The sequence below is a fragment of the Hipposideros armiger genome, unplaced genomic scaffold (genome assembly GCF_001890085.2).
Source record: "Hipposideros armiger isolate ML-2016 unplaced genomic scaffold, ASM189008v1 scaffold_595, whole genome shotgun sequence".
Classification (NCBI taxonomy): domain Eukaryota; kingdom Metazoa; phylum Chordata; class Mammalia; order Chiroptera; family Hipposideridae; genus Hipposideros; species Hipposideros armiger.
Genome location: NW_017731945.1, coordinates 1,085,429 through 1,101,391, shown reverse-complemented (window position 1 = coordinate 1,101,391; position 15,963 = coordinate 1,085,429). Strand labels below are relative to the sequence as shown.

At 36.7% G+C, this 15,963-nt stretch overlaps 1 protein-coding gene across 1 annotated transcript in view; it reads right to left on the bottom strand.

The window, feature by feature from the left end:
• Positions 1 to 15,963, bottom strand: part of DST (dystonin) — a gene marked incomplete at its 3' end in the record, with an annotated part of 435,221 nt that overhangs the window by 87,135 nt on the left and 332,123 nt on the right. Inside the window, exons 32-41 of the mRNA XM_019624589.1 lie at positions 15,714 to 15,802; positions 14,409 to 14,544; positions 7,843 to 13,320; positions 7,566 to 7,715; positions 7,209 to 7,424; positions 6,873 to 7,022; positions 5,763 to 5,996; positions 4,138 to 4,290; positions 2,293 to 2,526; positions 1,555 to 1,821 (exon numbers count right to left, since the gene is read on the bottom strand). Of these exons, the coding sequence (XP_019480134.1) occupies positions 1,555 to 1,821; positions 2,293 to 2,526; positions 4,138 to 4,290; positions 5,763 to 5,996; positions 6,873 to 7,022; positions 7,209 to 7,424; positions 7,566 to 7,715; positions 7,843 to 13,320; positions 14,409 to 14,544; positions 15,714 to 15,802 (7,107 nt within the window). The remainder of the gene's footprint in view (positions 1 to 1,554; positions 1,822 to 2,292; positions 2,527 to 4,137; positions 4,291 to 5,762; positions 5,997 to 6,872; positions 7,023 to 7,208; positions 7,425 to 7,565; positions 7,716 to 7,842; positions 13,321 to 14,408; positions 14,545 to 15,713; positions 15,803 to 15,963) is intronic.

Genomic DNA, 15,963 nt, shown 5'->3' with positions numbered 1-15,963 from the left:
ATGCTATGAAGTGGAAAGGACTGAGGAGCACTGCTATAGAGCAATGGTTCCGTTTCAAGTCGCATCCCAATCAGTCAGCTGAGAACAGACTCATTAATATTTGTATACTCACTGTCTGTAAACAGTGCCTGCCACACTGTGGGCAAATGAAAAATGTTTTGTCTAAATCATTTTTCTCCCACAGGCTGTGTCTTTGATATTCAAGTTATATACAAACACTATCCTCTGGTCGGTCTTTTGCACATGGTAGGTTGGACACACATACAGAATACCTTATAAACTTTCTGATTCATCCCATTCCTTTTACACTGAGAAAACTCAGGCTGTAGGAGGAAGAGAGGCTGGCATAGGGCGTGTGGCACATGAGGCACAGCTAAAAGATCTGGACACAGAACCCTGGCTAGGCCCTTCGGCCATTTCTCTACGAAATGAGGAATTTATAAAGTATATTCAGAGTCTCATATTCATAGAAGTTAAAAAAATCAGAAAGCAAATGTCATGCTGTGACTAAAAACAAAGACTTTCCTGTGAGGCATCTTTATGTTTGAGTCCGCCCACGGGTATTTTTCACTATTTGGGTCACTATTTCACTAACCTTTACTGCTTTCTCTGTAACTGACTCGCAAGGTTCCTTCAGGAATTCATTAGATATTTTCATTACAAGAGGCAATTACAGTAAGGTCCTGTAATAGCCCCTTGACATTGTGATACAGTAAATACTGTCACCCTTCTTCTGGTTTAATTTATATTTCCTGTAACATTGGAACCTCACCGACAGCATCTTATTCCAAAGACTCCAACTTGGAGGAACGGCAGAAGTTCCTAAAAGTCCAGCTATCTCACTACCAAACGCCAAACACCAAAATAAAATGATCAATTACGTGACACTTTAAAATGGTTTTCAAAAGTTGCCTTTGAGTAGCATTAACGTTAGTTTTGATTTCCATCAGGCAGTGAATTTTTAAAAAAACCTCTCATTCCTCTTCTCAATAACAGCATTCACCATAGAGATGAGCCGAGGACCAGAGGGAACATCACAGCAAGCTGCTCTACGAACATTGATTAGAAGGCAGCAGTGACTGAGCTCAGGGCCTAGTTTTAAGTCCACCCCATCCCTTACTGAATGTGTCACTGTGGACGAGTTAGCTTCCTTCTGTAGGCTTTAGTTTCCCCACCTGTAAAATGAGAATAATAATCTCAAAGAGCTGGGAAAATTAAATGTATTAAAATGGGAAGAACTTAAGAGAGTGCCTGGCCCACTGTAATTTGCTCTATAAATCTTGTTATTATTATTATTATTACTTCTATTAATTATAACTCTGCTTCACTTATAAGAATGACATATTTAATGAATGATTTCTCATTGTTTTTGACTTGCTTGGAATTCTCACAATAACTTATATTTGACATAATGATGAACCTAAGAAAAAAAAAGGACTTTATTCTCAATGGTCATTAAGGTTTGAAAAAATAACGCATGTGCTAAGTTGTTTTTCTGTGTTTACCAAGCTAAAAATAGAATTTTACAATATTATTAAGTTTAAGACAACAAACCTTCACTTTCTGGTATTGCTGGTTCAGGTTCTCCTCAGTGGTTCCAACTGGCCCATCAACATCCATTTCCAACAGGTTACCATTAACTTCATCCTCTTCTCCAATCGCCGACTTGCCATCACCTTCTTGAAAATGAGTCCCATTCTGTTCAATCACCTGTGTCTGTTTCAGTCCCACCCTTTCTGAGTCTTTGTCAACATTTGACAACCAGTCCAAAAGGTTCTCTATTTTGTTTTTGCTCTCTTCCAGCTGCTTCTCAGCTGCAACCTGGGGTGGGAGTCACAATGGGTATTCTGAATATGGGCCAAGGTATTAGTTTTAAGACATCTTAAAGGCAAATATTTAGATCATTCAAAAACTAGAATGGGGATACTAAAAACTGACACACACTGAAAACTGAACACATTGAAATGAAACCTTAGAGAAACTGGAAATTGCTTTGAAGTTTCCACTGGTCTTAAAAATACATTCCTAAATTTTAACTATAGTAATTAATGAGTCCCCACACATTTCACAAGTCTCATAATCCCACTTAAATTTCTTTTAAACAATTAAGCAAAGCCAATTCTTCAAACTTACCATAGTGTTTGGTCAATTACAATCCTGGAAACCCAGAATTCTAGTCCAGGTACTCATTGATAATTGCTTACCACTACCCGATATCACTTAATAAATCAAGAAACTATTACACTAATCATTTTCAACAAGCAAAAGTGTACCCCATATTTAAATAAGGACCTTTTCAGTTTCTTCCTTGATGGCTGTTGTCATGACTTTATCCAGCTCCTTTTTTGACTGTTCTGCCTTTAAATTAAGCTGTTCACACTTTATCTTAGCTTCGTTAAGTTTCTGTTCAATCAAAGCCTTATCTTCTTGTGACAGCTTTTCGCCATTCTCTTTTAAGAAGTTCTCTGTGGTTTTCATTATTTCTGTCAAAGCCTGTGCACTTCCTTGCATATCTTTCTGTAATTCCTTATAACACAAAAGGAAAATAAATCTTATTAAATTATTACTGATTTAATTTTTCCACAGTTGTAATTCCAAAAGAGGGGGTGAGCAGAAAAGGAGAATCTAGCAAGTGTAGACTGAAAAAGCATATTCAATATGTTAATTTGAGTTGGTTTATGTGTCACAATACTTAATATAATTTGAAATCTGAAACAGCATTAAAGAAAGGTATGAGATTATCATGTTTAACAAAGAGATGTGGGTTGTAAAACATTGAAAACAATAAAGTACTCAGTATATAATGTATATAAATTGGCACATATCAGATATTTTTACATTTTGGGAGCTCATTTATAAAAGCCTTTAAATACCTGACCATGTTATTTAATCCATTTCTAAACATTTATGTTTTAATGTGTATCTACCACTCAGAATAAAAACAGATAGTTCTCCAAGTTATGAGCTATGTTGTTCCTAAGGTAATTTCTATACTAAGATAATCTCTTCTAAACATTAGAGCTCTACAATATGTAATGTTTGCTTCTTTGCCTCAGCTGTTAGGAAGTTCAAGATTAAGAACTCTCCAATGGAATTGCAACAGCTACATACGATGTCAGAGGGGTAGGAGAATGGGGGAGAGGGGTTATCACTTTGTGAGGGGTGTAAATGTCTAACTATTACATTGTTTTGTATACCTGAAACTAAAAAAAAAGAACCACCCTCAGCACTTATAACTTTCCTCCATTTAGATTTCTCTGTGTAATTTTTCCTCCTCTTCCTCCTTTACTTTGTATTTTCATTCTCTGTATTGCACTGTGACTGAACTTTCATATTATGTATCCATCCTTTTATTTTAAGCTTCCTCAAATTTTTCTGAGAAGTATTTAAATCGAAAGAGATACTGCTTGTTGAATTGCTACTGACATTAACTGTGCTCGTCACTTAACACACAATATTTACTTAACTCATACAATAACATAGCAATGGAATTATGACCAATGAAGAAACTGAGGTTCAAAATGATTAAATTATAAAGCTAACAATGTGTAGAGTCTGGAATTTGGACCAAGAGATAACTATTGGGTCGTTGGGAAAGTCATGACGTATTTTTCTGTTTTTCAATGCAAAAATGTGTCATGACTTCTGCGACAACCCAATAGTTACGATGAGAATATTCTTTCTTCTGACACTAAAATAAAGATATCTTTATCTGTCATTACTGTTTGTTCCTTCAATGAAAAGGGACAAATTGCAGAGAAAGATGAAAGGAATAAACAAGAGAAAGAACCCAAACTGATGGCTATTTCACATGATTTGCGAGTGAGTGCACTGGTCTTAAAAGGATCCAAGTTTTAACTCATCACATAAGATACTTCCACGATCATACCTTCTTTATATCTCCACCACTCAATATATCACCAAACACTAGTCAAGAAAATTACTTGGCTAGCTTGAGGTTGGATATAGAACTCTTTGTATAAAGCTTATAGCTCTGGAAGCTCAGCGGCATCTAGGTATGCCTTGCCTCAGAAAAGTTAAAAATGATTGCTTTTTCAATAATCCTAACTGTTTTCCAAATAACAGTAACCAAACTTAACATCAACATGGAGCTGCCAAGGCAAAACCAAATTCTACCTCTTGCTTGGACTGGTACTTCTTTAATTCAACTGTGCCATCTCCAATCACGAAGGCTTCCTGGTGACCAATCAGGCGATTTTCAGTTTGTGTAAGGAGATCACATATCCCTTGAAGTTTCTGTTTGTATTCCTGCTGACGCTCTGCCACCATCTAAAAAGGAGCAAAACCAAAGCATCTTAAATGGTGGTCATAAACTCACTATTGTGATAGCTCCTTATTAGAACACATTTTGCAAGTTTCCTCTAAATAAGCTTTTCTAAGTATGCTGTAAACATGATAGCAGTGGGGTACAAACTGAGCCAGGTGACACAGAAAGTAAGAGCATGTCCCATATACAAGGAAAGAGATCATGTTTGGATGAAACTGCTCAACAGAATACTGGCCATGCACATGTGTGAGAGATGGAACTTCTGACCGACAGGAAGAGACATTCCATTTTCTTAAGCTCTTGAAACCTGCGACACACACAATTAATTCTGTAAAAGGATATCAAAACAGAAGTTAGTCATGATTGTCTGTTAATATATTTGATATGTGCATACAGGTTATCATGCTAGAGACAATGCCTGGGTGCTTCAAGAAATAATACAAAGGACACTGCATGCAACATTTTTACTTAATCACTATGTCTAATTCCATCCCCACCTCTTTGTTCATTATCGATTGCTATTGGATTCAGCACTCTGATATAATTCATTAAATATTTCTAAGAGATTTATTTCATGTCAATTACTTGCATCTTTTATTTTCCTACTAGACAGAGGGTGTCAAAAAATGTATACACATTTTCAGAAAGGAAAAAATTGTATTAAAATGGTAATACTCAGTATATACCGATAATGAAAGATGAATACAAGTCACGTTTGACTTCTGCAATTACAACAGGTGCTCAAAGTGGTTACCATCAGCTTCTAGACACTTCTGATTATGGCGAACTACTGCTTGAGCATAGATATCATCTCTTAAAATGTATATACGTTTTCTCGGCACCCCTGGTATATATATATATACACATACTAGTTATTCATCTCATAGCCATAGAGCATATTTACGAGGAGCTTAACATATACTGGGCAAGGTACTGTTTTCTATTCATTTGTTTTTTAATCAATGCTTACAATACTACCAGGAAAACACTGTTACTATTATCAATTTACCAATGAGGAAACTGGCTAAGTGACTTGCCCTAGGTCACACAGTAGTGAACGGAGCAGCTGGGATGTAAACTCAGGCAGTCTGGCTCCAGCGCTCAGGCTCTGAACTGCTGGGCCATACTGCCTCCTAGAGGAGAAAGATACCCTCAAACTTCTTTATCCGTATGTTCATCCATCTACCCCTTGACATTTCTGAATGCACCCATATAACCTACTCCTAGGGAAGGAGTGAACTCTCTCACCTGAAAACAGTAGTTTTAGGGAGTGATGAAAATTAAAATCAATGAATTTTTACAGAAAATAATATTATGATATATTGTAGAATCTCTACATTATATATACCCCATCCATGAACTGCCTTTCCAGAAAATCTTTCCTATTGTGCCATAATCCCTGGGTGTCTACATGATATGTTTCACACTGAAGAACTAAAAACAAAGAATTCTAACTCCACAAAGAAAGGCAAACCTTCTGATCACCAAGGTCTTGTTCTAGCTGTAACTGAGTCTCTAAATGTTCCACCTGGGTGGTTACTGATTCCTGTACATCAAGAAAACACTTCTGAGTTGTATTTAAGAGCCTCAGCAGTTGTTTGCTCTGGTTGGGAGACAGATCTTGTGCATATTCAGAAATGAAGAACTGCACATCGAAGGCCGTGGTCTCCAGCTGCATTTTGGTATGTCCGAGGTCTTTTAACACATTCTGTGAAGAAAGCAGTACAAGTGACCGACAGGGGATTAAGCCATAATATAAAGTTTACACTAACAATAATATTCAGCTTTTAAAATATGTTTCATATGTCAAGGACTCAAGGTTTTATTGATATTCTTCCATTTTTCAATTAGTCAAAAATCTACTCATCATCTAGTATAAATGATAATGATGAAATTATTTAAATACTGTGGTAATTAATACTATATAAAAAGGTAACTGCTCCAAGAATATTTTAACCTTGCCTGCTACATCACACTAAAATGCAACTCTGACAAAAAGTGAAGATCCAACTGATGTCCATTTAGCACAACGAAGAGAAACATCAACATTAAAATATTGCTTGCTAATATTTATAGTATCCATGTAATTGTGGTAGCAGATAAACAAGACCATGCGGAATTTGCAATGTGATTTAAATGGGCCAGAACTTCAGTTTTTTGACTCACAAACCAGGAGGCAGGAGCCTAACCATCATTCATTAGGCATGCTGTTCAAATTAAAAACTTGGGGGAAAAAAAAAAAGCATGACAAAAATGACTAATGTACCAGTATAAATACTACTCATTCTATGATGTATTTATACTATTATGGATTTGACTAATATATAAATAAATACATAAATACAAATATCAACATGTCAGTGGTAGTAAAAGTTCGATAAGGCAGTTGAGATAGCATCAAAATGACATCCATTAGGTTATGATTATGTTATAGTGGTGTCAATTATGAACAAACATCTTTTAGAGACCAAGAATGGAAATAATAGCTTATAGCTTTAGCAAAGTCATATTTTTTTCTAACCATGTGTTATATTAAATCCACAAGTTTTTAAATTTGCTTTGTCTTACTTATTTTGATACTTGCCTTGAGAAACTCCAAACTTTTCTTTATATATTCGGTATCTTGAACATTCGCAGTCTCCATATCCTTCACAGATTTGCTCTTCTCTGATATCCAATGCGAGAACGACTTAAGTTTATACAGAAATTCTTCATGGGAAACTGCTAGTTTTGACTAGAAAACAAAATTGTGTATCCATTTCTGTCAGTCCCCAAATTTCAAATTCCTACAAATGAAGATTCTGTTTGAAGAGCTTAACCCTCTGAAAATAAAACACTTCATCTTATGGCTAAATTTTTAAATAATCAGCTTTTCTTCAAAACTCAAATTTGACTCAGTGTGAAACATTTTGATGCCTACCATTTCACAGTCAATTGCGAGCATGATGTGTTTCATTCTTTCTGAAGACACGTTGCCGAGTGAAGAGAAGGCATTCTGTAAACTTTGGTGGCTTCTACTCAAGTCCTCAAGATGTCCTTTGGGGAAGTCACTGGGAAGGGACTTTAAAAACTCTTCTGCCAACTTCATGTCTTTTCTTAAAATAACAGCAATTGGAGCCAATCCCAATTCAAATGTCTGCAAAAAATATACATCCCACAACTATTTAGTGAGAAACACAAATAATCAACTAACATTCAAAACATAAAAGCGCTCTGCTTACTTTTCCAAATTAACATCAGCTGACGACCATCCCTAACAGGAACAGACAATTCTTACCTCTAACTGTTTAAGCTGATACTTCAAAGCTTCCAGATTGTTATCCAGAGGCTCTGGGTTGTCTATAGGGGGTTTCATATCTTGAAGCAAAGCCAAATATTCCTGCATTTTTGACGTGTGCTGTAGACACTGCTGTAACTCACTGGAAAACTAAACACAAATTGGGATATTTTAATTCAATAGTCTTCATGCAGGTTTTTACAGCAAATCAAATGTATGGGATTACTCCCAAGTATATCAAGCAGCTACTCCAATATAAAACATAAAGTCAACTTACTTGTTCCATTGAGTTATCGCCAGAAGTCATTTCTTTTGACCTTGAAATGCATCCCAAATAGTTTGGGAAATCATTGCATTGCTCCTCCAGCTTCTCACCTTTTGGCAAGGCTGATGCACAGACAGTAGAGGTTTCTTGTCCAATTTCTTTGATATTTTGTAAATTAAGGGGACCATGGTTTCCTTCTTTGCTTTTAAGATCATCAAGAATGTGTGGCTTTTCATCTACCATCTCAGAAGTAGGAGATGCTCTTTGATTTAAGTCTCCCGCCAGTTCTGCTTTCTCTGAATATCCATCAGCAAGCAGCTTGTAGAAAATATTTTCAAGTTGCAGTGGAAGTACTTTCGATTTAATACCTCTTTCCTCTAGATCATACTCCATCTGAGTTAATTCTTTCATCAATTCAAATGCTCCTATAACTTTTGGGCTATACTGATTCTGCTTAAGTATATCAAGGAGAAGCTCAGGCTTAAGATTTGCAATGCACAATGGATCGTCTCTAAACTCTGCTCTTAGTTCTGGTGAGTTCTTCAGGTGGGAGACTCCCATAGTGTCACTGATCTTTGAGTCGCTGGGCACATTGGATGCCTCATTCACCAACTGTGATGTGCTAACCCTTTTAATTAAACTTTGAATTAAAATTTTAGTGTCTGCACAGGCTGAAGGTTCTCCAACCTCTTGAGGATTTGTATGACCTTCCTTCAATCTACTGTTTAAGATGCCCTTTACATCCTCAACAAGTACCTGAGATAATTCAGGAATCTGAACCTCCTTTTCTTGGAATCCTGGAGACAAGGCTTGTTCTTTTCGTGGTTGTTGCTCAATTATTTCTTTGTTTTTGTTCATTTCTAAGAAGGAGTAGCCAGTGCTTGAAGTGTGACTGGAGTTATCACTTCTTATTCCATTTGCACAGAGTCCCAGCTGCCCAATATCAGTATTTTCCCCAAGGCCTTCCACATTTCTAAGAGGTAAGATTGAAAGTGTGCTTTCGTTTCTTTCTGGTGTGAACTGAGGAAATTCCAATCCTCCTTCTGAGACACCTTTAGTATAAAGATCATGCTGTTGAACCATCTCATTTACAGGTGAGCCTTCTTGGGTTAGGGTTGCCTTTTCTTTTGCATTATCAACTCCTAATTCTAAGTGTTCTTTCATGGGAGGGGAAGCTACTAGGATAGACCTTGGAATATCTTCACTTGGTTTCAGGACATCTTTTGCTGTTACATTTTTTGCACAATCTTTTAAACAAGTAAACAGATCAAGCTTTTTCTCAGGTCCATCGGTGAAGGGCTCTTTCTCAGTACTTGTATTCCCTTCAGACAATGTAACATCTGAAGTAATGTCATGGATCACTTTGGAAACTGATGAGTCAAATATTTCTTCAAGATTCTCAAATTGAACAGGACTTTTAATAACCACTGTTTGTAGATTCTTTGGTTCATCTTTAAAAGTTACGGTTGCTTTTTTAAGGCTTCCATTCTGAGTATGTTCTTCATTGTTTGTGATTTGTGGAAACTGACTATTGACTAAATCAAGACTCTCCCTTGTACTTTTACCAGGCAAAAGTTTGAGATATTTGTTATCTTCTATTAGACCTTCTATAAGCCCTTCTCCTTCACCTGACCGCATTTTATGAATTGATGTTTCATCTTCTATTAGTATATTGCTTTTGTCATCTCTCTTTTTAATTAGATCTCTTCCATTTCCTTGATGATCTTTATCAGTTACAGGGACCACGGATGACAAATGGCTTTCCTCAGCAGGTCTTCCTATTAAATCAGGCTCAGAACAAACGATTTCATCAAGAGATAAGTCAACTTGATGCATCACATTCTCAAAATATTTATCACCTTTCCCAAAGTCAGCAGATTCTGGCCCTTGAATAAATTTAACTTCTGTGTTCATTAGCTCACTATCTAATTCAGAAGTTGAAGTGGTATCAGTATTATGTAAAATACCTACAGGGCTAAAGTTGTGTTCTGATTCAGTGTCTTTACTGATAGGCAGCAACATATCTTTAAGGGCCATCTCATGATTTAACAGATTTTCTTTGCTTTTTCTAACAACCTCAGTTGTATATTCTGGAAAACTGTTTCTTTCAGTAACTGAACTACTTTTACTACTTGATTCTAGCTGTAAAGTATTTACATTTTGCTGTTTTTCTAAAGGACTAGAAGTGTGCTTTTTATCCAGCAGAACTGTTTTATTAATACTTTGATTTTCATAGCCAGCTTCCGGTTCATTCATTGTGGTAGCACCCAGCAGGACATCCATACTATCAGCCTCATCTTGGCACACGGGCTTTTCATTCTCATGTCCTACTCCTTCCTCCTCCTCATCATCATATCCATCATCATCACCCTGATCATTACTGTCATATATAAAATCCCCATAACTTTCTTCATTTTGTAGAGAATCATTTATATCAGTATCAGAGCTAAATTCTTGTCCAGTTACATACTCTTCTCTTCCTCTCCAACAGCCAGTGTCATCAAATATTAAGGATGCACCGAAGCTCTCTTTTCTTCCTACAATTTCATCATCAGTCAATGAGTCAGACTCATCATCCTCAAGGTTACTTGCACTTTCCCTTTCTGACACAGTTTCCAGCAACTGTTCATTGTACTTGTATGAGCCAACTGAATTTAAATGTATTCTTTCACCAGGACCTAATTCCGCTTTCTCCATAGCTATGAGAACATCCTGAGGAGTCCGTGCTTTTCCGCTGATACTTAAGTTATCAAGTAATACCCCCTGAGTCACGGTAGAATTTTCATTCCCTTTTGAAGCATCATAGAAAACATCACCAGGAGAAGCAGCCCCATCATTTTCCTCTTGCAGTGCATCATAGTCCTCAGGTTGCAGACAATCACAATCATCACCTTCAAGAAGCAGAGAATCATGGTCATCATCTTCAAACAAGGGGGTATCATAAAAATCATCCTCGCTATCAGTGTCTGTTTCTGTGTCTCTCTGCTGATCATCCAGTAGTGACGTTTCATAGTCACCAGCACTAACAGTTTCTTCAAGCAATGGTGCGCCACAAACATGAGATGCGTTGGCATTATCGATATCACCCTTTGCAGCTGTGGCATGTGAGCGCTCTTCAGACTCATTTTGCTTGTCTTCAGGTGCCTGCTGAGAAGCAGCATTCATTTTTTCATCTTCGCCATAAGTATCTGAAATATATTTGTTGCTGTGATATTGTCCCTGAGGATCATTATAACCAATATTTAAAGATTTCTGTCCAGAGTGCTCTACCTGCAAACTGATGTTAATAGCTGCTATTCCCAGAAATTGGTTTTGCAATTTTTCTCCCATTTTTTTACCCAATGGCACGGTTTGGTCATTGAATGGCAAAGCAGAGGCTTCACATGTATTTTCATTGCCCTTCATAGTGGGTACATCATCAAAACTTCCCTGGTCATTCTTCAATTTATCATGACTTAACAAGGCACTCAGCCTGGGAGAATAGTCAAAGATGGTTGAATCTCTATTTATATTATCTTCAATCTCTGTTTCATTAAAATCACAGATTCTACTAGTTTTTGATTTCACAATAGAATCTGTTATCAAATCACTTGGAAAGTTTTGAGTATTTTTAGAATGACTACATGCATCTGCATGTTCATTTGTTTCAACTTGACTTTGATTTTCACAGTTTTTAGGTAAGTTTTCAGAGTCTTGGCTAAGCATGCCAACTTCTCCAAGTCCAGGCTGTGTTAAACATGATATAGAATTGGGAACATTCACACCGGATGAAATCTTAACTTTATGCTCTGTTGCTATTATATTTGCCAGCTTTCCTGACTGATAAAATTCACGCCTAAAATCATTACTTCCCATTTCATTCAACTCTTCGTCTAAGGCATGCTTTCTGTTTCCAGGGATTTCTTTATGTTTAGGTCCTCTGCAATGACATGTATCAAAAACAGTTGGTGAAGTTATACTTTCATCCTTTTCTTTACTTGGGGTATCATTCAGCAATTCACCAGGGATTCTTAAGACACCAATACAGTCTTTTATGGGTGTGTCCTCATCAAATTCTGCACTACAGCCTTCCAGTAGCATACCAACAGCCTCGTTCAAGTCTCCATCATACAGCAAAAGTCTTTGCCCTGTGTTTGCATCCATGTAGCTATTTATCATCAAATAAGACAGGAACAATTTTTTAGTTTGTTCTGAGCTCTGAGTTGCCACTGGCTCTTCTCCATCAAAATCATCCTCTTCTTGCCTGTAATCATGGACTGTAGATGGTTGGAATTTACAAAAAGAGAGCCATCTTCTGGCATTTTTGCAAGCTTCTAAATCTCCCAAATCTGGCATTTTATCAGGAAGTATTATACTTTTTAAAATCGATGCTGTATTATTATCTATAATTCCTAGCTGCTGAGCAACATCCAAACCAATGACTTGAGAAGTTTCTGGAATATACAGAGCAGCTATTTTCTGCCTACCATTCAGGATTTTGTATGCCAATTCATTTGTAATCAGTTTTTGCTGCAAGGAAGAAGATGTGGGAAATATTTCACCCGAGTGAGGCCAAATGAGTCCCACGTAGCCTCGCTGAGCCTCCAGTACCAAAAGAGCACTGCTCGAAGTTATCAAATCGCACTGGACTGCTTCATCTACAGTTAAACGTTTAGCAGGGTTTGAGTGGATGATTCCACCTGTTTGAACCTGGTAGGTTAGAATACCGTTAGCAGTGTCTCTATCAATCACCCCTTCTGCCATAGCTTCTTCAACAGTCATTCTTTGACCAGAGTTGCAACTGATCAGACCTCCAGAAAGAAGCTGAGTGCCTAATAACCGAAACATGGTTTCCCGGTCTATGAGACCTTCATGAGCTGCCCTTAAAATGCTAATGTTTCTTCCACATTTTAATGTTATTCTGCCTGCTTCTTGGGGTCTCACAGGTAGAAGCCGCATCCCAGTGTTTTCCTGTAAAATACTTCTTTGTATAATATCTGTTAAAGACACCTTCTCAGAGGTACATGGATCGATAAGATCTTTGCACGTGTTTTGCCTTTCCAGGACTTTAGAAAACAATGCTGAGGGAACCAAGTTCTCTTGGAAAGCCTTCTGGAGGGTCAACTGTTCTCCTGTGGCTGGAATAACTAGAAAGCCTGTAGAAAGCAGTATCTCAAGGACTCTGATGGCCATGGATTCTGATATCGTGCCTTGAGCCAGAGCATCCAGCACTGGGATGGTGGTAGATGATACAGCAGAAATAATCTCCTTTGCTTGATTTAGCTCTTCGAGTTGGCACAGGACTTGCCCATCAATGAGGCCATGACTTTCAGCACTTTTGAGGTCAAAGCATTTTCTTAATTCTGGTGAAATCAGACCAGAAATCATTAGCTGTGTCTCAAGCAACCTGATTCCTGTGTCATAGTCAACGAAGCCTCTTAAAACTGCCTGAAAGACTGAAAGGACTTCTCCAGTTGTCTGGTCAATGGTGCCTGCAATCACTTTATCCAGCTAGAAAGGAAATACAAAATTCTCATGTCATTCTGTGGTTCAGGGTAGGCAGAGTTTCATGAAACGTAGTTTGCATTTTTTAAATGAAGAATACACTTCAACATGAAAATCCTCTACTTACCAAGGCGCAGCAATGCTGTGAATGTTAGGCAGCTCAAATGCACAAGTGATCTATGTCAGTGATCTATTCAACAGCACAGGATGTGATAAAAGCTTTGAAAACAACATGCATCTGTGAATTGAAAACTTAATATTATGTACATTAACAAGGTTAGTGAGACACCACAGAGTCAATGATGATAGTGAGAAAACAGAACACATACCTAGAAGGCCATCATGCTTTCTGCAACTGGGTGAGATTAGTCTAACATGAAAAAGAGTATCAAACCCCATGCTATTGATGTTTACAGCATACAGACTTTTTCAGACAGTCAAAAACTAATGAACCAGAAAAACTGTTACATACTCCCCAAATACCACAAATAATGTGTAAAGAATTCCAGGAGTAAGGGAAATGAATATAGAGATAACTTTTTGAATATTGATACTGTGTTGAATATTGTAAATATGTATTGTCAAGTTATAAAAGTTTAAGAACAGGCCAAATTTTAAGTGATTTTCTATTATATTTTAACAAGATGCTACGGCATCCTTACTATAATATGTGGCCCAGTATCACTAAAATAAATCTCATGGATATCTCCAAAAAAATCAAACAAATCCCATTAGCACTCCAATGTCATCTTCAGAGATGTCTCATAGGGTATTTTATGACATCATTATTTATCCGGTAAAATACCTAATGTAGCAATAGAAGAATGGCTTTTAAAGAGAAGAGTTAGAAAAATGAATGATTCTTTTCATTTACCATGCAAGGTAGAGATTAAGATGTCACAGAAACTGATGACAGCAAGTGTAAGACTGCATTTAATAAACAACACTGAAATCGCCAAATACTTAAACTCCATCCGTGTTTTCTCCATGTACACAATTCAAGGTCATTTCTTTACCATTGACATGTATTTCTCCAATCATGCAATAAAACTGAGAATTCTGAAAGTGTCATGTTTTAAAATTAAAAATATTACCTTCTCCTCTACCTTTGCATCTTCTATGGTTTGCGATTCTTGTAGTTGTTTCAAAGATTCACTAAAGAATAAATTAGAACTTTCCTGAAGAGCTTTCACTTGTCTTTCCAATTCATTTCTTTCTTCATCTGTCATTCTAAAATAACCAGAAAGTATGAAAAGAGGGAATACAAGTCTTCAAGTGTAACAATGACATATTAGGCTCAATGATTTTGCAATGTAGACTACTCTTCTAAATAAGTTCACCATCCTACAATAAAATAAAACCTCACAGACAGATTGCTCAGGTCTTAGAATGGCTGTATATGGAAATGAAGGATGGTATTGAACACATTTAGGAACCCTTCTCTTGCATAAAAAAGGGACTCAAGGATAGGGTGTAAACTAACATAGTAGCTCCTCTATAGCATATACAAGTTTCTAAAATAACAACAGGGAAAGATCTCATTGTTAGTCCCAACATGCAAAAGGGACAGTAAGGTGCCATTACGCAAGATGAAACTTGTTTAAGCTGAAGGATGAATAGAGAGGAAATTTATTAGGAAATTAACCTAACTCTCTAAGATACAATACAAAAACATTATGAAATAATCCTAAAGAGGACAGCCAAAAAGGGTTTAATTAAAGAGTAGATTCAAATCCTTAAATCTACAGGGACAATTTCTAAAATTCAAGATGAGGAGGAGTCTTGAGAACCACAGAGAAGATTCCAGCTCGCAGTTCTGTTTACATCCTGAAAGCATCACTTACTGGGTTTTAAAAATGCCCTTGTGTCTTCAAATATGCAGTCTTCACCCACAGTAAACATATTTATCATGAGATACTTAAAAAAGAAAGAAAAAAGAAAAGGGTGGATTCCTTCCCTGCCTGAGGCATTAGCTAAAATATATAAAGTGCCTTACTGCAAAAAGTAGGACCAAAATATGAGAAGTCAGGTTGCCACAGGTCTCAGATAAGAAAATGAAGATATTTATACACATTTTCCAAAAGGCAAGTCTCAGAGTACTACTTTGTATTAAGACTCGGCTTGAAGTCTTCACAACCCACTAGGTATTGACCCTTAACCTCTCTGAGCCTGTTTCTTATCAGTAATATATGGGGATAATAAGTACATTTCAGGCTTCTGTTAAGACTAAAAGTGACAATTGCTAAATTTATAATCTTTCATAATTACATTACTAGGTAAATTTGTGATTAAGTTCCATTTTAAAAACCTCAACTAAAATTTACCATCTTCTATTTTGCCGTAAGTTTTTAAGACCACTTTCTTATATTAAATAAAAGATCTAATGATAATCAACATACTTGTCTCCATGTTTAGCTAAAAAGAGCTGCATGGTTTGAAGTGCCTCAGACAATTGTTCCTTCTTGGTTAATATTTCTTCACTGGAAATCTGCAAGGTAAGGAAAACACATTCACACTCTCTCCTCGTAAACACCAAACAACAGTAACTTCCAAAAACTAAGTTTTTATCAAGACCCACATGATCACTATTTTCTAGGTGACCCAAGTCAAACCCATTACTTATGATCAGTCTATAGGCCTGAATAAGAA